This window comes from Pseudopipra pipra, chromosome 10, assembly GCF_036250125.1.
Source record: "Pseudopipra pipra isolate bDixPip1 chromosome 10, bDixPip1.hap1, whole genome shotgun sequence".
In the NCBI taxonomy this organism is placed as follows: Eukaryota; Metazoa; Chordata; class Aves; order Passeriformes; family Pipridae; genus Pseudopipra; species Pseudopipra pipra.
Window position 1 is genome coordinate 25,219,341 of NC_087558.1, and position 23,365 is coordinate 25,242,705.

The 23,365-nt window shown below is 45.6% G+C and overlaps 1 protein-coding gene across 2 annotated transcripts; it reads right to left on the reverse strand.

Annotated features, from left to right (window-relative positions):
* Positions 1-1,147: 1,147 nt before the first annotated feature.
* On the reverse strand, positions 1,148-22,281 carry KLHL6 (kelch like family member 6). Of its 2 annotated transcripts, XM_064666948.1 has the most exons (8): positions 21,919-22,281; positions 17,088-17,253; positions 10,741-11,190; positions 8,422-8,659; positions 5,121-5,323; positions 3,996-4,209; positions 1,554-1,823; positions 1,148-1,323 (listed from the first exon to the last, which is right to left on the reverse strand). In XM_064666948.1, the coding sequence occupies exons 1-8, from the start codon at positions 22,176-22,178 to the stop codon at positions 1,256-1,258; spliced, it is 1,869 nt and encodes a 622-aa protein (XP_064523018.1). In that variant the 5' UTR covers positions 22,179-22,281; the 3' UTR covers positions 1,148-1,255. The 2 variants fall into 2 exon arrangements, with proteins under 2 accessions (XP_064523018.1, XP_064523019.1); XM_064666949.1 differs by lacking the exon at positions 1,148-1,323 and having other exon boundaries at positions 1,390-1,823; positions 21,919-22,280.
* Between the last annotated feature and the right edge of the window lie 1,084 nt (positions 22,282-23,365).

The following is a 23,365-nucleotide window of genomic DNA, read 5'->3' on the forward strand; positions in this document are numbered from 1 at the left end:
GTTACAGAAGTAAGTTCAAGGCATGGGGCAAATTGCAGAAGACACAGGATTTCTTGCAGTCTATCTGAAGGAGGGACACAATGGAGACCTTTTGTAGGGCTGCCACCTGCCCCATGGGCTGTGTCTGCCCTGCTCAGCTGCACCAGGTCTGCAGGCCCTGCTGTACCCCTGAGCACTCTGGTGTTACAGTGCTGAAATTCAGAAACCCACATTTTTTTCTTAGCCCAACATGACAGAAATATTATTTTTAATACTGTAAAAGGCAAAGGAGACATTCCAGAAAGGGAGGGAGAGAGGCTGGAAGGAGTCACTGCTCTCTGCTTGGAGAGATTTGTTTTGCACAGTGTTTTCTGTCTTGATTTAATAGTGGGTTGGCTCTTTCCAGCAACTAGGCAGGGGAGGAGGGCCGGAATATGTTCCCAGTCTTTAGCCAAGAGTGTCCCAGAGTGCCCCAGGCATGACCTCCTCAGTGTTTGTTTTTCTTTCCCTATAACTGACCCAGATGCTGGGACTTGAGACTCAGGCCCTCCTGGCCTGTTGAACATTTGCCCCTATCGGTACTGCATGTGATGGTCCCAGGAATCAGGCTGGGAACAGTACCTGGAACTGTTTTTGTCTCCAGCAGATTGTTCCGTCCGTTTGCATTCCAGGAAACCAAAACCCGTGAGAAAAATCCCGGGAGCGCACTGCCACCCAGTGGGGATGGAGGCAGGGATGGGCTCCAAACTCCTCTTGTGTGCAGCAATGGGGAGAGGAAAAGGCCTTTCGGGCAGAACAGTGACCAGCCCCAGAGCACAAGAAAAAGGAAACTACGTTTTGGTTTGCTTTATTAGAAAACAGCTACAGTGAATCTTCAGTGGAACCAGATTAAGGTTCACTTACATTTGCAGCCTGTGCAGTCTCTGTCTTGGGAACGACAGCAAGGTTTGCAAACTGAGGTGGATTTTTTTTGGTCATCCAGAACTGAAAAGCCAACAAAGTATCTTCAAGCAAACAAACAAACAAACACACAAACCAGTTCAAACTTAATCTAATGTACCAACCACTGGAAAAAAAAGCACAGCTTTGGAGGAAACGGCGTTTCACCAAAGGTACAAATCTTTCTTTCCAAAAAGCATCTTCTCTTTTACACTAGTAGGTGCAGCAAATCCAACTTAACACAATAAATAGTTAAACAAACACTGGGACCAGGCTCAGCCAGTTCAAGCACATTTCAGGGTAGATATAGCTGGGAAGTAAATTTCCCACCTACACATCACATTTCTTCACCTGGTTGGAGGTATTGTGTTGGCAGGAGTAAAGTACAGCTGGTCCCTGGTTTTTCTGTGGGGGGAAGGAATTAAGATAATTTAAGGATATACTGTACAGAGGAAATGCAAGGCTGAGCTTATATACAGATACTCCCCCGAGGCCCTGTGGAGGTGTTTCCCTCCACTGCTCCCTGCAGCTAAAAGCCATCCTCACTGCAGTCTGTGCCACAGGGACACGGAGCCACTGGGTTTCTTTGCAGTTCTCCCACGGTCAGACAGAAACTGCCCCGGGCACAATCTTACGGATGTGTGTGTAAGACTTCCTGAGGGTAACACTCCCGTGATGAGACACCCCCCGGGGCAGGACACACTCCTCTGTCAGCTTCTGAGTTTCAGGGTCCCAGCAGAGCACTGTTGCAATGACTTCGTTCTTTTCATCTCGGCCCCCGGTGATAAACAGCTTGTTGTTGCAAGGAGAAATCCCACAACTGGCTCTCTCGTGGGTGAACTGAGTCACCAGGCACCATGTGTCTTCCTGGGGGCTGTAGGAGTAGAGGGCTTTCATTGCTCCACCTGGAGAGGAAATGGATATTTGCACTGGCCATTCCTGTAAGGGATTTTAATTAAACCATCCACTTCAACAGGGCTCTCTGTTCCTGGCATTCCTAAGAATGATTTCTGCCCCAAAGCCAAGAAAAAACAAGGTCACAGGATACTTTATTGTTTTGAAAGCCTGATCCGCAGAAGGCCACTTATTGTTCATAAGGCTGTGGAATTTAAGGCCAGAACAAACTGCTGTGATCATTCAGTGTGACCACAGTGCACCCAGAAACAGACCTTTCTCATACCTGGGGCTTCAGCTAAGGGTACAGCTTCAGAAAAGTACAATCTTGTTTAAAAGAGCTTAGACTATGAAGGACCAGGTGTGGTAAGCCATCACTGTGAAAAATGGGTACAGGATTTTTCACTAACTCCTCTTAACTTCAGTGTCCATCTGTCCATCAAACCTCCTGCCTGGAGGGCTTTTTCAAAAGCCCCTTCCTTGTTTAGGGGTTCGTCAGACTGATGCAATAATCTTCTTACAGATTTGTTAAACAGAGAATGACCTTCGGTTTCTCTGTGTTTCCCAAATTCTTGAAAGTTTTTGTGCATCTTTTCAATTTTGCAGGATCTGTTTCTCTCAATAAAATGGTCAATACCTTAATTATCAAGACAGGCTATGGAAATATATTCCCTCCTGAGACTGCCAACAGTGAAATGGTTGTTATTCTGAAATTTGTAGGGACTGGATGTGTCTTCTGTAATAGCTGTACAGAATCACAAAATTGTTAAGTTGGAAAGGATCTCTGGAGATCATTCAGTCCAACTTCCCTGCCAAGGAAGGGTCACCTGGAGCAGGTGACACAGGAACACAGCCAGGTGGGGTTGGAATGTCTGCAAAGAGGGAAACTCCACAACCTCTCTGGGCAGCTGTTCCAGTGCTCTGCCACCCTCCATGGAAAGAAGTTCTTCCTCATGTTGAGGTGGAAATTCTTTTGTTTCAGTTTATGGCCATTGCTCCCTGTTTTGTTGCTGGACACCACTGAAAAGAATCCTTGAAGCCACCTTCTTACTGATAAGGTGCAACAATGCCAGGGATCCTCCCTGCTGCAAAAATGAGCATTTATCTATTGTAGTTACAAAAAATGCTGGGTCTGATAATACTAGTCCAGTATTTGAGGGATGATCAAGTCATTGTGAGGTGATTTAAACAAGTTTTATTTCCCACTTGGAGCAGACTGAAAACAGATGTTGTCACATATAGTGATTCATCTGGCTGTAATTCATCAATCTGGGTAATTTGATTGCTCTGGATGGAGGAACCAAATGCTCTTTTATCTTTTAAACTTCAGATGAGGCTGATTTCTATCTGATTGAACTATATTTGGTTCTCAGATAGGTAAACAAGGTTTACTGGTGGATATCCCTGTCTTAAAGGTGCTGAATGAATGTAACTGGAATATCGTGTCAGTTTTTATCAGGAGTTTTATCAGCCAGCCCATAAGTCTGTGCCTTCTCTCTCTGTCATTCTGGACAAACAGGGTGAGGCCAGTCTCTGAGCTGAGGAGAAGCATGAGGTATTTATGTACATAAAAGTTGGGGGAATTTTCAGAGCTCCTGTTTGGGAAACAAATGTTCCACTTTCCTTCTTTTGGATTTTCCAGCACCATCTGGAGATGTGTGCAGGCTCCCTTCCCCTCCATAGTTCAGCTCACCACCACCAAACTCTTGTTCTTCCATCTTTGCATCCAGTTCTGGCAGCTGACTGAATTAACCCCAAGTGCAATCTAGTGAAGTTCTGGGTCTTTGGGTATCGGTGGCTCTGCTCCCATGACCTGCTTCCAGTGCTCTTAATCCTGCATAAATCCTGTCTGCAGTGAGCTGTGTAATGCTGCTGGAGAGGAGAGGGGGCACGATGTAGCAGTAAAATCATGCCCTTGCTACTCTGAACACACATTTGGATGGCTTTAAGCTGTCTCTGGGCTAGGTCCAGCTTTCCAAGATACCTGCCACACAAACAGGCATTTTGACTTGGTGAGTCTTTACTCCTGTCTGTGAAGGTGCCGTGTTCCCATCCCTTGTAAGCTCAGTGGGAAGAGCCACCTGACTATTTGATTACACTCTGGAGAGTTTGTGGGTAAAACTAAGACACAGAAGGGAGCCCTGCTGTGTCTGGACAAGGAGAACCATTGGTGCTTCACTTACCCACCACATAAATGTGGTCACGGAAGCTGGCGGCGTTGATGCACTTGGCTTCCACCGGCATCGGCGCCTTCAGGCTCCACGTGTTGGTTGCAGGGTCGTAGCACTGGGTCTTGTCCGTCGCCAGCTTCCCGTTGGGCCCTCCCCCGATCACATAGAGCCTCTTCTTGTAGCTTGCTGCTGCAAAGGAGCTCACGTTGACCATCAGGGGAGCAGCCTGGGGACCATAAACATCGTTAGTAACCATCTGAAGGAGTCAGACTGACATCTGTGGGGTGTGAGCCTGTGGAATTTGAAGTCAGATGTCCCTTTTATGATATCCCTTTTTAAGCAGGGTTCAGAAGATGACATTGCTAGGGATAAGGTAGAAGTATTCAGCTTTTTCTTAAGACTGAAGAAACCCTTAAAAATATATGTTCAGTTCAAATGCTGAAATTAAAATTACATGATCCACAATTGAAAAGCCAGGAAATGTCAGAATTACCCCAGATCTCCTTAACATAGTTACATACATAGAAAAGAAAATATGAAATTTGTTCATAGCGATCTTTCTACTTGCAGCTGTGATTGTTAGATTCATCCACATTGCTCTATGTAATCTAGAAACTGGGGTTTGTGTCTGCCATTATGACACCTAGTTTCATTACTGTCATGGATTAATTGGCTGCCTAATTCTCTCCTCTCATTGCTTGAAGTACAGTTAATAGAACTGGGGTTTTTTCCTGTTTACCTTGAGACCTTTACTTTCAGCTTAAAAGCAGCATATATAATGCACAGGTTGATATTCACATTTTATATACATAATGTAACAGAGAGTAGTTTTGAGCCTGTGCTCTGGTTCATGTGTGCCATGCTCATACTCACTGATTTCTGGACTACTAGCTTTAAAAGCCAATGAAGAAAAGAAAAGTTAGGCATTAGATGTCTCACAGGCAACAACTGACCAGCGATCCAGGGATTTTTACTCTCTGAAGGATATGCATTTCTACACAATAAAATATTTAGGGTCTTTACAGACCAGAAATACTTAAAAGAATTGTACAAGATCATTTCTATGATTCCAAACCCAAACATTTTCCAAATAAAATGTTCCAAATGAGTAAAATGTTATGTGATGCAGCATCTTACCTCTGACCAGCAGTTATGAAAGGGATCATAAGCTTCCATGCTGTTGATTCTCTGCATGCCATCAAAGCCACCAATGACATATACTTTGCCACCCAACACTGCCATTTTATGCCTCCATCTCCCAATATTTAGGAACTCAATTTGTATCCATTTGTTGATGGAGGCGTTGTATTTCCAGACATCGTGCTTTGTTTCTTTGCCACCTGCAGTGTACATGACACATGTAAATATGATAGAATAGCTTGTATTTACTCAAAATCTCCAACATGTTTAAATTTAAATATGTTCTCTCTCAACAGAAAGTAATTAATTTTTACTTATTATTAACTTCTTAATTAACTACACCAATGACCTGGCCTGTTATAGCAGAAGAAAATTTCTGCATTTAGTTTACTTAATGGTAAAGGAAACTCTGAATAATTTCCACAACCAAATATTCAGTAAAGATAAATCACTGTCTCTCACTTTACCAGACCACAGCCATTTTCATTTCAAAACCGAGTGCACAACCAACCACACACAGCGTGGTGATGTGCAGGAGATTTCTGTGCACCACCAGGGCTTTGCAGAATGCAGCAAAGGGACGAATAAACAAACATGATTTCCACAAGACAGGGGAGGATGCTGCAGCTGGTAGTGCCAAATCCCTCAAAGACAGGCCTGCACTGGGGAACTGCCAGTTTGTGCTGGGTGGATCCAGCCAGCCTCGTGGTTTGCATCGTAAAGCAAAAGACCTGACTCTGAACTCCGATCAACAGTAGACCTGCATGACCTGTTGGAAGTTTTACTATTCAACCATAGGACCATATGGCTGGGATCTCATTTTTGTATCTCTCCTTCTGGTCTCTTTCTCTACAGACTTGGATTTGCTGCATGTTTATAGCTCAGAGATCAGAACAGGATCCTGCACACTCATTCTAGAGCTGACTTGCAAGTGAGAGCAGTGTTTTAAATGAGCACTTTTGTTTGCCTACAGTTTCTGGTGTAACTGTAATACAAACGGATCTAGTTAAGCCTGAAACCACATTTACAGACTGAGTAGCTTATTCCATCATCTGCAACCTGATTAAACATTTGCTTCACTGGTGAATATACTGAAAAGAGAATTCATATTCTATTGAGAAAGTGTCTGCCTTCATTGGTATTCTGTACTGCAGCCAGATCGCTGCAAACTGATGGAGCCTATCTCTGGGCCAAACAGCAGATTGAATGGGAGATAATTAGCATGCTAGAAAGAGTCGTTTGTAATGCTTTTGTCTCAGTATTTTTCACATGTATGTGTTGAATTTTATTTGCACTCAAATAGCTGAAGTGGCTGAAGGGCCTGAATGCAGCATTCATGGGTACAATGGGGCTGAGAGACTGCAGGTGTTCCCTTTCCTCTCCCTAGAAATTTCCCTGTGACTTGTGCTTTCCTGCACAGGCTGAAACTCTGGTGGGACCCTGAGCTGGACCAGTACGTGAATTTACTGCACATCAGGGGGACAGGGAGAGAACTGGAGGTATATTCTATTTCTGTTCTTTCTCTAGACAACAGTTCTTTCTAATTTGAGGAGGAATTGTAACTGCATTAGTAAAAGTAACAGAATGGTGAATGATAATTCATGTCATTTTTAGTTATGCTACAAATGTATTATTTCAGGTCATCCAGTCAAAGCATTTAAACTGTTTGGGACAAATCATGATCTAAAAGTAGTCATAGTCTTGTGGAAAGGAATTTTCTATTGTTCAGATGCTAGAAGGGCAGGGAGGACTCCAGACCATACCAAGACACTGAGGGAAATGAGCACATGGGAGGGGAGATCAAGTTAGAAAAGATGCAAGCCAGGTTAGAGAAGAAGCAAGTTACAGGAGGTAAAAGAAAGAAAACAAGAGTAGAAGGACATGCAGGAAGGACCAGATGCTTAATTGGGATTGAGACACTAATAATTTGGTTTAGCTAGAAGAAAACTCTTAATGGCTTTGGTCCACTCAGCCTTTTATTGGGGTGGGAAAGGCAAAAAGGAGAAAGACAAAGAGGGAATGGAGAGAGTCAAAGATATGAAATTAAGCAGAGAAGGAGGAAAGAGAACCTGTGAGAATAGCAGCAAAGGGAAAGCCAGCTTAGACTCACCACAGCAAGGAATATGTTAGCCTGGCCTGGAGGGAGCCTGGATAGACCATCAAAGAAAAGTGGAGAAGATACACTGGAAAAGATGTCAGGAATAAAAGGATGCAAAAAGCACATAACCTTTAAAAAGAGGAAGTGGTAGGAGATTAAAGGCAAATGGAAAAGAGACCTCCCAACTCAAGGGTGTGAGTGTGAGAGATATTCCCTAGCTGGGATGTTTGACTTAGGTTTCTCTCTACAGCTAACTTTTAACAGAGGGATTCATCCCAGAATTAAAAGAAACTCTCTATAGTGGGTTGAAAGGAAAAACCTCTTTTATTTGTAACTAGGGAAGGAATAATCTAATTCTTATCCCAGGATAAAGATTTAATAAACTTTAAATTGGAATGAAGTATCAAAAATTTGTGGATTCCCAAAAGAAGGAATGCGATGGAAGGCTGTGGACCCCTCTTCATACTTAAGCAAAGCATTCAGACTTTGGCCCTCCCTCCTCCATTCTACTCTCCTATTTTAAGGGAGTGTAGAATTTGGTGGTTGATTTTGCAGAAAAAAAGGTATCATCCCCATGGAAGCCCTGCTCTGTAACTTGACAATGATGAAAAGCATGCTGTCACTTTTCCTCTGGAAAGCAGAACAAGATCATCAGACTTGTTTTTGACAGGCCACCAAAACCAGCTGTCAAACTGACCAGCAAGCTTGAGTTTAACTGTTTTGATTGTCAAAGTAAGATCTTTGTAGCTTCAGGATCAAACCTCTGTGTGGAGCTCAACTGTGTTTGTATGGGAAGTTGAATAGGGTTTTGCTTATGCATGTGGAGCTGCAAATGGATAGGTCACAGAGGATGTTGGAGCAATTCTTCTTCATTTAATGTTTGGTAAACTGTTCCCCAGAGCCCTTGCATGACCTCGGTCACTGAGAGTTTAGGGTCACTGAGTGTTTGGGGTGCTACTTCATAAGTACCCATGCATATAGATTAATATTGCTTAAAAAGGAATCCTGTGCTAAAATCAGAGCTAGGCAGTGTCCTCACACATTCAGTGCTCTCTGGAGCCTGTTCAAAGCCAAAGCACTTGGAATACCTGTAGTGCTTAATTTTCCTAAAGCTGCCTCAGGCATGGTCTCGATAAAAGCTGGAAATAACTGTGAGAACCCTCTGCTCCCCTCTTGCACTCCCAGTGTCTTGTTCCTTACCCGATATGTAGACTTCATTTTTTAGGGTAATGCATGCAAACTCCACCCATTTTTTATTCTCATTCTCCGGCTCCTGCTCTGTGATTGGTAATTTTGCTACTTCCAGGCGGCTTCGCCTCAAAGGATCCAGGCAAGTCACTTCTGCTACAAACTTCTCATCTTTTGTACAGCCCCCTATGATCATAAACACCTCAGACTGGAACTCGTGCATCCTGGGCTTGGTCCTTTCTGTAATAATCTAAATGCAAATGAGACAGAGTGAGTACACAGGGCACTTACATCTACAATTACAGAAAGATCTGGTGACCTTTTTTCTGATTACCTGTTCTGCAAATCACAACAAATTTATATCAGCTCAACCAATTATCCAGTGCCTTCTAAGCTGAAATCCTGGAAAGCATCTTAGAAGCTTTCCATAGAAGTTGCTGTGTCCTTCTTTCAGTAGGATTTTTCCAACTCTGTACTTAGTTGCTTTTGCCTATCAACTAGGATCCTTTTGGGAATTCCCAGAGTGGCACCAAGAGGTATGAAGGTGAGCAGTGGTGCCAAGGCTGGCTACATGATAGGCAGCTGAAAAAGACAGGTTTTATTTGCTGCTGATAGAGTGAGGGCAAGGTAGGAAGGCCCCAAGGTTTGTGTATGCCCTGGGGAGCTTGAAGAGAGCAAGGCTGCAGTTAGTGCTACCAGAAAATAAGTGCACTCATTATTTGTCCTGAAGACCTATGTTAGAGTGTCAAAGCACTGACAGTTCTCAACTGTGGAGGTGGTTTTTTTATTTGTTTCTTTGTGTATAAGCTTTTATTTCAAGCCAAAATTAGAAGATTTACTTAAAGCCAGCACTAGGCTCTGAAACATGGTTAGCTCTAATTTACTGCCTGCCAGCTCGGTTTATTGACCAGGTCTTTGTTTCAGGGACACTGGAAAAAGTCACTTCCCAGGTACATGTTCACCAGGAGCAAAGAATGCGGAGGGTGCTTGGAAACTTGTGTTCTGCTTGGAGGAAATATGTGCAAGCAAGACCCACAGGTTAAATGTCGTGCCAGGAGGCAGCTTGCTTAAAGTTTTGCTTCTCATACTACTTTTAACATGTTTCTATAAATTGGCATAATTTATCTACATTAAAAAATATTATTTACACAGACGTGAATCTTGCATTTTGACTATGTTTAGAGAATTATTAGGCAAATTTTTTTAAACATCTGTCCCAGAACTTGCCAGGTTTCAGGGCTCTGTTCTAACCTGTCTGCCACCACTGCCAGGCGTCAGCCAGCCCGGGGGAGGGCAGCTGGCAGCGGCTGGCCCTTTGAAGATGAGTGTAATGAGTGTTCAGCCCGGGGCAACATTCCCCTTATCTGTCTTATGTGGACCTGAGAGCACTGCTGAGTGGGACAAGGCTTGCTCCAGGAGTTCCCCCCAGACTGGCTGGCACTGCCCCAGGTCACCGTGTACTGTCTTACGCAGTCACTGGCACAAAACACACTTGGTTTCTCCCCCCATGCCAGTGACACATCCACTGTTAGTGATGGGTCCACAACATGCTCCTGAGGCCTCCTACCCTCCTCTGACTCTCTGAGAAAGCACACACATTTCCTCACACACTCACATACTTTGCTCCTGTTGTGAAATCTGACCTTTTGGTTGCCCTCCTCTCTACCCCATGTTCTGGGCAAGGAAATGTGACTTTCCAAAGAGGACAGGCAATTGAAGAATTGGAGATCCACCACAGCCTGCCTTGAGCAGGTGGAACAGGACTCGACTGGATGTCAAGATGAACCTGTGTCTTTGGGTGCAGGGAGCTCTGCGAATGGCACATAGACAGACCTCTCCTCTGGAAGAGACCATCTTCTTCACAGGAGATTCTCTCTTATGAAACATTTTCTCCCGAAAGTAACAGATAGACATGTTACATATTCACATTTGAAAGAATCATTACAGATTGTGGCACAGTTTAGTGGGAAAATTATTCTTCTTTTCTTAGGCTTGAAGTAACAGCTGAGAGGGTGAGGTGTCAGGAGCAACTGGGGAAGTCACCTGGGGTCTTTGTTTAGCTGAGCAAGAGTGTGTATGAAGGGTCAAGCTCAGATGTTCATAAACAGGAAGATGTACACTGTTTTAAAACAACCCTCCAAAAGCTTCTAAACTCTCTAAGTCAGCAGGATGAATTGTGAGGCCCATCTTGACTTTTCAGTAGCACCAGTTAGTGAAACTTCAGTGCTAGTACCTTTTTCTGCCCCGTGGTACTGCTCCTTCTAGTGGGATTTTTGAGCTGAAGCATGAGACACTTAGAAAGAGTGGCCAATACCTCCCTGTTTTACTCACCTCATTGCCTGACAGATGGTACATTCTTGCTTCCTGGAGCAAAGGAAAGACATCTGGACACTGTCTAATGAGTTGATCGGCTTCAACAGTCTCTACGAAGTACCAAGGGTCCAGGAGGGGCAGCCGGACATTCTCCAGCACGTACGGCAGGAGGGAAAACCTTTCCGACTCCTTGTAGCGCACCCAGTTCATCACGGTTTCGAACACCTGGGCCTCCTCCGTGACATACAGGTCATCACTCTTGAGTGTGCTGCACAGGATGTCAGCTGGCAGCTCCAGGAACTCCTCATAGTTCAGGACCTGGGTGAAGTTCTGGATGATGTAGTTCTGCACTTGTTGTTTCAGGCTGTGCAGGGAGTGGGCATCAGCGAGCCTCAGGATGCCAACGCAGTTCTCTGGCTGGAGGGCCTCGGTGAGAAAGCTGGCACAAGCATCCACCATGCGAAGGAACTGTGGGCAGAAAAAGCATGTTTAAGGCCAGAGTGGTTACTGTCTGACTGTATCACAGGAAAGCTATGGAGTTTGGGGCTGGGTCCCAACCACCCATGCTCTACATGAGGCCAGATATCTCCCAGAGTCTGCAGTCTGAAATGAGAATTTCTTCCTCCCTCTCTTTTTTCTCCCTCTGCATCCATATTGCTCCTTTTTCCTCTTGCAGGATGCAGAGGACCTGTGAGACTCATGAATTTCATTTGTTTCACAAGAGGGTTTTCTAACATTGATCCATGAGAACTCAAAGCACTGGCAATCATGGAGATGAACACACATAAGGTCCCCAGGCTCCCAATGTACTTACCCTGCTTCATCTTGCAGACCTGCTTTATCAGCCCAGACCAACTAGAACAGAGTCTGGTTGTGGAGTGCAGGTGGCTCCACTGTCTGCATTTGTGTTCCCACCATCAGAACTCCGAATGTGTCTGAGGTCTTGTGAGAGTGGTGGAAAATGAGTGCTGAGGTCTGGGAAGTTTGGACCAGAGTGCTGCCCCCAAAGAGGGCATGGGCAGCTGTCCTGAACTGGGGTCAGAGGCAGGAAGAAATTTGCCATCAGCAAATCTTTGAGTTGTCTGATAGCCAGGGTTGTCTGGCAAGAGTCTTGTTGGGGGTGGTCCTTTGGAGGTTCTAGTGACCTTTGTTTTCCTAGTCATCGCCACTGGCTGAAAAAATATGGATGTGCATTTTACAGAGTCTGCTTCATGGAAGTACTGGCTGTGTTTGCATTCAGTGGGGCAGCACAACCACTCTCATGAATTTCCTTGGCACAATAACCCCACCTGAGGGTCCCAAATGTGCAGATCCTGGGCCATAGATGTCTGTGGGGCATTTGCCATGAACTATGATCTGAACTGGATTGCTAGTTATTATTTAGGAATTGGGAAACAGTTTTGGGTAGAACTGATAAGTTACAGTGCTTCATCCTGGGTTTTCCATCACCTCTGTGACATCAGATATGGATACAGCATCAGTACTTCGTGCTGGTTTTGTCAGTGAACAGTGCAAACAGCAAATACACAAAGACGGGTCAGAGCTGATGCTCTGCATTTCCATCCACGCTTTTTGGGTCTTCTTTCCATCCAGTGTCAGCAAGCAAACTATTTTAACTCGTTCTGTCTCACTGGGGAAAATTGCACAACAGTAATTTAGGGGCAAAGAGGAAGCGAAACATTTTTGAACACTGTAGTATGTAGATTTGTTTCAGTAATTAGAGTAGAATCTTCCAGACCCGTCGGTGTCGTGTTGACACATTTAGACTGTTTATCAGAGCTGAGCGATCGCAGACGCTGTGTACAGACTGCCTGGTTCCTGTTTTACATTTAGATGTGGTCAAGAGTTTAGAGAAATGCAACTGGCTGATGAGCAGGGGTATGTGAGGTCTCAGAATGTGTTGTGATATAAATACGCTGGTGGCACGTGGTGGCACTGCAGTGGAGCCCTCGGTGCCCGCCACGTTCACCTTGCCCATTCTCTGGGCTAGCACAAGGCAAGCACTTTGAACTCACCAGTGCCCTTCCCTGAGGATCTACCACCAAGTAATCCTCAGGCCTGAGGCAGGTTAAGCATTGGCCTTATTAAACTTATTAGGCATGAAGCATTAGAAGTTGTCAGTAATGAGACACAAAGAAAACAAACGTAGGATTTGCCAAGGTCACTCATCAAGTCATCCACAAGTCCGGGAATAGACCCCAAAACAATGTTCTCACCAGCCTACAGCAAACCACTGTAGAGTGCTCTAATTATTTATACACGGCTTGTTAAGAGCCATACCCAGGAGGTGACACCCGAGGGTTTTCTCCCGGAAGGTGCACACTGGTCCAACAGCCAGCAGGCCCCACTAACCACTCTGGGGAGCTGCTTGTGGCCAGGCAGATGCAGAACTGTGAGGTGTGGGTGTGAGAAACAGCCATGCTGAGGGCTTAACTAGAGAGGCTGGACTGCTTGGGAGCATGTCAAGGCAGGACTTTCCGTGGCTGTTGCTCCTCATCTCTGTGCTGCAGTGTCTCCCCACCACTCCCTTCATTTAGAGACAAAATTCCCCTCAAAACTCCCCCAAAATTTGCTGGGCATACATCAGTCAGTCCCAGGAGAGTAGGTGACTCAAGAGAGCATCAGAAGGAAGACACCTCAGCCTCTGCTTCATCTGCTCTGATTAGTCTGTCAGAGCTCTGAATTTTCTTCTTGCCCTCTGTGAGTACCCCTCCTAATGCCACCCCAGGCACTTGAAAAGCCCTGTTCCCTGGGAACAGTTTCTACCATAAGTGTCTTTCTCCTAATACCCATTTGAATCCAGGTTCTTACTTGCTGGAGACATCCCATATGCTTACTTGGCCTTCCCTCTGAATAATAGAATTTGTTCTCCCCATTTAAGTCCTTGCTTGTCCCAGCTTTGATTCAATGGTCTAGTGTAAGCAGTGCCAGCAGCCCTGCCTCCTGCTAGAACCCCTAGAAAGGGAAGGGAACGGTGGCTAAAAGGGCTCTTATTCATAATCCCTCTCTGTATGCAGGACACTTCAGGGTCAGATCCCGCCCCCTGCAGCTGTGGGGCCCCCGAACACCCTCTCTGCTGTGGCTGCAGGGACAGCACGTCCCCGCTCAGCAGTGACCCCTGAGCCCCAAGGGAGCCCCACGGCCACTGGAGGGGCACAGCCACCCTGGCTGGTGGCTTTCTGAGCCTGAGCCCATCTCCCACCTGGAGCTGCCCCGAAGCCCTTCCTTAGCGAGTCGTGCCCTCTGGGCTGGCAGGGCCAGCACTGCACGGTGGCTGTGCCGCTGCTGGCACTGTCCTGTGACAGCCACCCTGGCTCTTCACTGCTCACTGGCTGCAGGGTGGTTGTCAGATATTGATAAGGTGTTTTTCTTAGAGTGTCTTTTTCATGGAAAGTGGATTAACAGAGGGATGAGAGGTACTTTGGGAGCCAGTAAGGCCATCAGGCACATCGGGCTGGTGGTGCTTCAGCTGTGCCCTGAGGGCAGAGCAGACCTGCTCTGCTTAGAGGAGGGAGTTCCAGGACATCCTCCAGTGTTCCCTCTGCATATGGCATTTCCACAGCAGTGGGCATCACAGCCCTTGGCAACAATACAGTTTCTTTTTCATCTGCTCAGGAGCTTGCTTCCCTCCCACCATCTCTTTGCTTCCACCACAGCAGCTGACATGGCCCCTCGCCCAAACCCTGCTGAGGGAGTGGGGTAACACAGAGGTTCCTGGAGGGGCAGGAGGGGTGCAGGCAGGTCTGAAGATTGATGTTGAGTTATGGTGGGGGAAGCAGAGCTCTCTGCCATGGCCCTGAGAAGCAGCTGAGATCTTGCCCCTACCCAGAGGTGAAAGGACGAGCAGCTCTGCAGGCAGTGTGGGTGGCAGAGGGTGTTGAGGCTGATCCAGGGTGGGCACCAGCCTTGCAAGCACCGTGGCTGGGCAGCCGCCAGCCCACACAGAGGAGATGACTACTGAACTCGTGTTGCAACTGTGCTTTAGGTGGAAAAAATTTGTCTGGGTCACTTGAGGGTGAGGCTTAGCTGTTCAGTGTCTCCCTGTTCCAAACCCTTCACCGGTTCCCCCAGGAGGAAAGGGCACAGCAGCAGGGATATCTGCCTTATCCAAACAGCCTTCCACCCCTTCCTGCTGTCAGTTCTGGCTGCATTTGGTCAAAACTTATTGAAAGGGGGTAAGGGAAGGCATAATTCCATAAAACTTTTTCAAAAATTGTTTCTAGAGAAAAGAGGATTATCTATATTGGAATATCTATATTGGAATATCTAGAACTGTGCAAGTTATTTCTTCTTTGGTTCATTGCCAAGTCTGTGAAATTAAAAACAGGCACTACCACAAGTTGTTGCTAGTCAGATAAAAGGGTTCTATTTCGAATTTGGATTTTTCACATGTCATTGATTGGAAAGAATTTCCCAAACAAAAACGTGAAAATAAATAATCTTCTCAGCTGTCAATATACTGAAATGAAACATTTGATTCTTTCAACTCACTCTTTGTTCTTCAGCATAAATAACAGAGACAAGCTGGCAGAACACAAGTTCTGCCAGTTTGATTTAGTAGATTAATAAAGATTTAGTAGTTATTAAATCTTTTTTACACAAAACACATTTCCAGCCCAAACCCTCACATTTATAACATGAGGTTTTAAGGCCTTATAAATCTTGATAGTATCCAAGATGATTGCAGTAAGATTTGGGATTGCTGCTTTTAGTTGAACATTCCTGGTTTTCTAGTTTTTTCTAGTTTACTCTCCTTACTTATGGCACTCTAATGATTTTATCATTACTCTAACAGGGTTTCATAGTTTTCTTAAAGCACCAGCCTTGGGAATCAAATTTACTCTTAATTTTAATGAAAAATAGGGAAGAGAAATGAGAAAACATAAGTTTATACTTTTGATAGTTTCAGAAGAAAAAAAAAACAAAACAAAACAAAAAATTGAGGAACAATCCTGAGGAAAAGGGTTCAGAAGAAAACAAAAAAGGAGACAGAAAAGTGTCCTGAAAATGAACCAAAAGTAACCATTGAATACTACCAGTTGGCAGTGTTGGTCTGCTGAAAATGTCAGTGAGTTACTGCACTGTGGGCCCAGGCGATATTAGAGCTGCACCACCTTTGCCAAGTGACCTTGGGGAGCACTTTGGGATTACTTTCCCTTCTCTCCCCACAGCAAGTACCAGCTCCCATTACCCCGAAGGCCACAGGTTCGTTGCACAGAATCCTAGAATCATTTCGGTTGGAAAAGACCTCCAAGATCATCGAGTCCAACCCCTAACCCAGCTCCGCCAAGCCCACCACTAAACCCTGTCCAAAGGTACCACATCCACACGCCTTTTCAATCCCTCCAGGTACACTGACTCCACCACTGCCCTGGGCAGGCTGTTCCTGTGCTTAAGAACTCTTTCAGCGAAGAATTTCTTCTTAGTATCCAATCTAAACCTCCCCTGGTGCAACTTGAGACTATTTCCTCTTGTCCTATCACTGTTTGCCTGGGAGAAAAGACTGACCCCACCAGGCTACAACTTTCTTTCAGATAGTTGTAGAGAGCGATAAGGTCCCTCCGAGCCTCCTTTTCTCCAAACTGAAAACCCCCCAGCTCCCTCAGCCACTCCTCATATGACTTGGGCTCTAGAAAGAAGAGTTCTAGAATTCCAGAGTAAAATTCCCATGGCAGTTTCAAGAATCTGAAGTCCCTAATGAACCACGATGATTATGGAGTTGGGTGTTTCTTGCCTTCCTTAACGAGAGGACTGGACACACACACACATTGGCACTGGGCAGGTTCTGGTGGTTACAATTTGATGGCAATTTGCAGCTTGGGACCAGGGACTGCAATTTGTTAGACCTCACAGGTGATTTACAGGACACGTGAATACCTCGTGGACCAAGAGCTGAGTAATACTGCTCAAGTCTGGTTTCCCACAAGTCCCAGGTAGTGACTAAAACCCTTTACATCACGAGATCACAAAGGAGGATGCTGACTTTGGCTGGGCAAGCCTCCATCCCCAACGCAGTGGAGAGGGAGAGGCAAAGTTACCTTCCTGCTCTGGCCAGCCATGCCAGCCACTGCCCACTAACTCTTCTGGGCTGGAGGGTGACCTGAACCTTGGGGAGCACGGGAGGCAGCGCATGGGAACAGCTCTTGGAGGCAGAGCCTGGCTCTTGGCCAGTTTGTATGGCACCCAGCACAGCAGCATTCCAGTACATGGCTGCCACTGCCTTTTTTTACCACAGTGTGAGTAAATATGAAGCAAAATGCTTCCAGAACCCACGAAATCAGAGAAGTTTGCAGTGTGTTAACCAGGGTAAGACACGGTGTTGCCAGAGCAGCAAGACTGGATCAGTGCATTTGAGTTTTCTGTACCTGAAAGAGGCTGGCGGCTTCCAAGACTTTCTGTACATTTTGCTTTGTGATGAGCATCTTGCTGGTGTAGGTGTAGTCCAAGAGTATGTTCATGGTTTCTGCATCAACTCCTTTAAGTATGATCTTCTCTTCATATTTCTCTCTTAAATCATTGCAGAACATAGCCCTGAAAAGAAAGACATTTATCTTTTACTGCTTCCCAACCAGGATGAGGCATTCTAAAAACACTTGGTTATACAGATTTCAACACAGAATGCTCTGATTGCTTCATACTTTATGCAATTATTGCATAGAAACAAGGAAAATCTTTCTGTTGCTTTCATACCTCTGTACTTGTGAGTTTGATAAGGGTTACACACATGATGGATATGTCCAAGCTGGACTCTCCAGTAGCCCTAGGGTTCCATGGCAAAAAAGGCAGCTGGGACCTTCCTCGTGTCTGGACTGATGCTGTGGAGCAGTTGTGATGTCTCACCTGGTGGCCTCTTGCAAACTCTTTCTGTTTCTAGCACAGGTCCAGCTCATTAAGCCCCTGGCATTTTCCATACTGCATTAACACTTGGACTTTTTCCCAGTTAAGAGGCTGACTTTTCCTCTGCTAAATTTTGGAAGCTTCTGGTAGGATTGTAGAGTTGGTACCTTTTGACTAGAGAAGCACTTGAATAATCATGAATTGGAACTGCTGTTAGCCAGAAAGTGCAGTGATTTCATGCATGCTGATGCCACCTCTTCTTTGGTGGATAATACTGCATTTGAAAGGTGACCACCACACACACCTTTGGCTCTAGTCAGACTTCATGTGGGAGTCAGAAATTCTCCAAGAGCTGTTTAAATCCACTTTGCATTGTGACAGCTGCACAGCAAACACACGTGTCTTCCTCTGCATTTTCAGCTCACAGATTTTTGCTTTTACTTAGGATTTTGATCAGCTTGTTCACTGCACTCAGAGAATGAGATGTCACGTCATTTGGAATCTGGCTCAAGAGATCAGAATTATGTGAGGCCACTTGTAACTGCGTTGGTGAAAAACATGTGCCGATCTAAAGTGTAATTAGAAATGCTCTTTACCCTGCATACCAAACCCTTCTTTATTAGTCATGTACAATGTTGACAGGACAGTGCAACCTGGAAATGGCTGGAGGTCCCAACTCAGAGGCCATGCTTTTCTTGTAAAAGCAGTGCCAGAATAAAGCTGTCTGATTGACACATCTTACTGGAACTAAGATGTAAACAGGTTTTATTACAAAGCAGTTAGGCATGGTGAATGGCAAATGGATGGAAGATACCAGCTGCTGCTTGCTATAAGAATTACCTGTTCCTTACCTCAGCAGAAATTTTATTGCAAGGTCGTAGTCATCTCAGTGTAAAAACTGCCTTTTGGATAAAGAGACCTAACATTTTAGCAGGAAACTTGGGCAGAGAAGTTACTTGTCAGAAAAGTTGTTCAGCCAAAATTCTCATTTTCCCTCCACCCATCTCAGCTCTTTAGAGATCTTTGGTTGACTGCTCTGCCCCATGGTCAAGGTTCTGCTGCCACTGAAATCAGAGTATTTCTAAGGCATGAAGACAAAATGCTCTTTAACTTCAGTGATCACAAGACTGGGATTCACTTTGCTTCTCTCCCTCTGGCAGTGTGGAATGATGTCTGTGGGAGGCACATGGGCAGGTGGCCATTTGAAAGCAGCAGTCCCCAGTACCCACTTCTCCCTGGGCTGGGGGTTTCAGCACCTGGGGGAGGGAGGTGTGCCCATGGCAGCCGTTCAGTTGCGCGGGATTGACGGGTGCCGGATGCTTCATCTGAGCGAGAAACAGGCCGGGGTAGGATGCAGGTGTTGTCTGCTCTTCTTCCTTTCATCTCTTAAACTGGTGACTCCAGTCTTGTATTTACCATCCCTGTCGGGGAGGTGAGAGTCTCACTTCCGTCCCAGCGAGCCGGAGAGTTTGATGGGATCAGTTCGAGATCCCCAGTGCCTGTGCAAGGCTGCTCAGAAACCAGCCTGGGGATTGTGGTGGTGGCTTCCCACAGGGATCTGCTCAAAGTGCTGTCGCCTCTCTGTCTCCTAATCTTTGAAATGGTATTAGAGCTCCCATGAAGCTGGGAGTGTGGACTCATGTAACATGGCTGCAACCTGCAGAAATCACACACCTAAAGCACTGTGCTCTCCCACCAGTGCTCCTCTCTAGAATGTGGCAGGGCAGAATAGGGCAGTGCTACACAGGGGAGCTGCCTCCTGTGACCTTCCTTCTGCTCAAATGGAGTGATCCTCATTCCCATCCTGACCAGAGGAAACACCCAACACCACTCAGGCTGATCAGGCTGAGCTTCTCTCCTAGGGATTAAAATGCTGCTTCTGCACTTTTCTGTATTTACCCTCAGGAGGCTCTAAATCCTTCAGATGTGGCTACTAATTTCATTGTTTCCCCAGTTCTTGTCCCTGTGTAATTCCAAACTATACCTTTGAATCAACATGTACTCTAAGAAATGCACATGAAGTGAGGGTCCAGCACCAAATTTAGAAGCCTAAAAATGGTAAATTTATTAAAAAACAGGGAGAAAGCTCAACAAAATCAATGGAGGATTGCAGTTTGTGAAGTACTTTTCAAGCATCCACCCACACTGGAGTGCTGGTTCATGGAACTATAAACCTGACTTCAAACAACCATGCTGGAGCTTGAGTATGCTCTGGAAAATATTGCTTCAACCTCTCCCAGCCCCGTTCTCCCATTACCCTGCACAGTGCAGGAGTAAAACAACTACTCTTCCACCTTGGTCAGCTCATATTTCTTTTCTCTGCTTTATTACCATCATCCAGGCAAATGGAGAGTTAATGCTTTTATGTTTTCAGATGCAGGACGTGTCACAGGAACTAGTGTATCTACCCCCAAGCAGTGCTGAAGAAAGGACTAGAAGCTGGTAGCTTGGTTTAACTGTGTTTCAGTCAGCCTGCACTGTGGCACCCAACTCTCAGGAAGGGGGTTGTGTAATTTACTGTTGCAGGGGAATGAAGCCTGTGACTCACTGGGTCCCTTTGCTTTGCTCCTGTGCATGGCTGTTAGAGGCCCTGTAATGGCATGGAAAGTACTCATAGGAATAGTGGGATTTAAGCATTCCTTCCTTCTTTGGGCCCATGCAGCTTCTAGTGAATTACAGCAAGATGAATGAAGCTGCCTTGTGAGTAGCAGAACTGGTGAAGCTCAGTTCCCTGCAGACTTGTGTCATCTTTTCCCTCTTCACAGTAAACTCAGCTTCCCCTTCCTGAGCCCTCCATTCTCCCTGGTTATTCCTCTCTCACACATTTTGTGTCCCTCCCAGGAAGCTCAGCTCTGTGTCTGGCTGGGCAGGGCATTGTGTGTGTTGGCTGTCCAGGATGCTGTGCTCCTTACCCAGCAGGGCACCGTGGGGCCCCAGTCCCAGCACCTTTCTTCTCCTAGCTGCAGGCTTCTGTCAAACTTGTGTGAACTTCAGTTTTGAGAATTCCATCCTCAGCCAAAGGTGACTGAAACCAACGCAAAGAGCCACGACAAGAGGCACTGACAGTGATGTAATAAATCTCGACTCCTTGGGAGGCCAGGCCAAACAGAAGCACCCAGGGGGGCAGACCCTACACACGTGTGCAATTGCCTTGGGATGAGATGACCTCCAGCCAGGTATCCCACTTCTTTCCAAAGGACAGTCTGTAGCTCAGGACTCAATGGAAAACCAGCCAATAACTGTTATCATAAAACTATCTTTTACCCATGAAGTCCTTTTGATTGCAGCACTTTTGCTCATAATGGAATTGTGGGGTTTTTTTCAAAGTATCATTATGATAAGTCTGATTTTAATTTGTGCATCTGCTCTCGTTTCTGCCACAATGCTGGTAAGTAATATTTGGGCATCACTGCTTTTAGCTGTACATTTTCTCATAAGCAATAAATGTAGTCTCTCTGTAGAAATTATACCTGTTTCCAAATATTCACAGACACAATCTCTCTTCTAGATTATAAAAACAGAACTGTTCTTCCAGGCACTACCAGCAAAGCTTACCAGACTCCATTAAAATTAGCTTTCTGCTCATGTCACAAGTGGTCACAGGTTCTTTTTTTCTCGTGTTTCCTCTGTAGCTATTCAGTCATCTGACCACTTTAGCAGTAAAAGAAAGAAAAAAAATCCCAGCCATGCAAATGTGATTGTTTAAATGATAGTGGAAAATCTGTGTTAAAACCAATACCGAGTTCCTCTGTGTGTCTAAAATTTGTCCTTGCTGGCCAGTTGTCTCAGATAGACTGCCTGTTGTAGTGAAAGAATGAAAAATTCAAGAGGACCAGAAGGAGAGGATGCAATGGTAAAATTGCTTTCAAGGAGATATTTCCCATTGCAGTTGATTTTCAGTAACGCTAGGACAGGTGGAAAATTCCCTCTCCTCCCTAACAATTTTATGCAATATATATTTTTACCCCAGAATGATGATAGAAAAATTAGCAAGTTCCACAAACCCACTCCTAGTTCAATAAAAATGCCCTGTGATCTGAATGGATATTCCTCTTTGCCCAGATCCCAAAAGGACAATACAAGAGGCTAAAGATATTTGGTTAAAACACCCTTTTCTCATCCGCTTGTCTGCCAACATTCTCCGTTTTTTTTGCGTGCTGGTATCGGAGCTCCAGCAAATCCACAACCTGGCACCTGCCTTATTTGAGTCTCCAACTTTAAAAAATGAGCTGAAAGATGTGAGGAATTAGAGGCTCACTGCAAATTTGCAGAGCTCAGCACTCAGTTTACACTCCTTGGAGATCTACAGTTCAAGTCTAAGAAGTGAAGTTCATTGGGTATGTTTGTTACAAGCCTTACCTGAAATAATTGCTTGCTGCAGCAAGGACCACTCGGTGACAGGAGAATTCCCTGCTGTCCACACACAGGATGACATCCGTAAGGGAATTTTCAAGCCGGAGGTTCTCCAGGCCGTTTTGGAGCACCAGAGAGAGACCCGTATCATCAAACTTGACCCTTTCGCTGCTCGAGACTTCCACCAGGTCCCCCATTTTCATCGAGCACTCATTGTCCAAAGAGATCTCGGGCTCCTCAGAGCTCTTCTCCAGCGTGTCCCCCATTTTCTGGCCAGCCCCGTCTCATTCTGTTGGTGCTTCAATCTAAAAAGGGCTCCCAAGCTTCAGACGAATCACACTGCAGAAGTTGGGCGGATTTCCTGTCCAGAGGTCTCTGCTTATCTATAGCTGTCACACACACATAACAGGAAGCCTTGCACTTTCTCATCCTGTTAACACAAACAAAGGGTGGCTTTTTTTCATTGATTTTCAGGCAGTATCAACGTGTTTAGAAAGGACTTAAGATGCCTCTGCATGTGAGAAGATTACAAGTGACAGGGCAGGCCCGCTTCCCACCCTCAAGCCAGTCCCTCACTGTTATCTGGGTCTGCTGCTTGTGATGATAGGTGCACCACAGGCCTACCCAGTAACTCCTGGGCTGGGTTGCTGAGGGAAAGAGGGCAATATTTTAAATTTCTTTTTCCAGGTAGGTGATAATTAATCACTGAGCTGGTTTGGGCTTTGTTTTTGTTTTTTTACTAACACGCTCACATATTCAGAAAGTCCTCCAAGTGGCTGTTTCTGTCCCTCATGGCATGTTAGCTGGCAAACATTGGATGGCTTTTCTTTAAGGCTAAATGGGTGTAACTCTCCCCAGGACGTGGAGCAGCATCAAAGATCTCACAGCTGATGGTCTTTAGACTACACTGCTGGGCACAGGGATGTGGTCCATGCAGCCAGTGCCATGCCAGCAGCTTTGACTGATAGTGAAATCCTAGCTAGGGAGAGCCTAGGGAGGGATGTACCCACGCTCTTCCCCACCATCCCCACTGCTGCAGGTAGCTTGAGTCACAGCTACTTCTAACTTACCATCCCCTGGGTGATGGTGGGACCAAGAGCTGTGAACCCAGAGGTGGGGACACTACAGGGGAGCTCTAGGGCTGACCCTCCAGCATGACAGGAGCTCACAGAGCACAGGGCTGAAGGTTTCACTTTCAGCTAAGAATTAATTGTATCTGCTTGACCATCACCTAGATGAGAAGCTGACCCAAGATGAGTTAATAAACCACACAGCCTATTGAAAATAACAGGGTAAATCCCCTGGCTGGCTTAGGAAGCTCACATGCTGGGGAGTAGAAAAGCACATGCCCTCTCTCTCCCCCTGAGAGGAATGCAGGGCCAACCTCTAACCTTGGCAGCTTGAGTGCTAACCAACCTTGCTTTTGTGATACTTATTCTAGGAATCCTTGTTT

Coding starts and splice junctions, on each gene's coding strand:
- KLHL6 (XM_064666948.1), bottom strand. CDS start 22,178: ATGGGGGACACGCTGGAGAAGAGCTCTGAGGAGCCCGAGATCTCTTTG. Junction 11,191..17,087: donor AAGCCGCCAGCCTCTTTCAG/GTACAGAAAACT, acceptor TTCTGCCCACAG/TTCCTTCGCATGGTGGATGC. Junction 4,210..5,120: donor TTCATAACTGCTGGTCAGAG/GTAAGATGCTGC, acceptor TATGGTCCCCAG/GCTGCTCCCCTGATGGTCAA.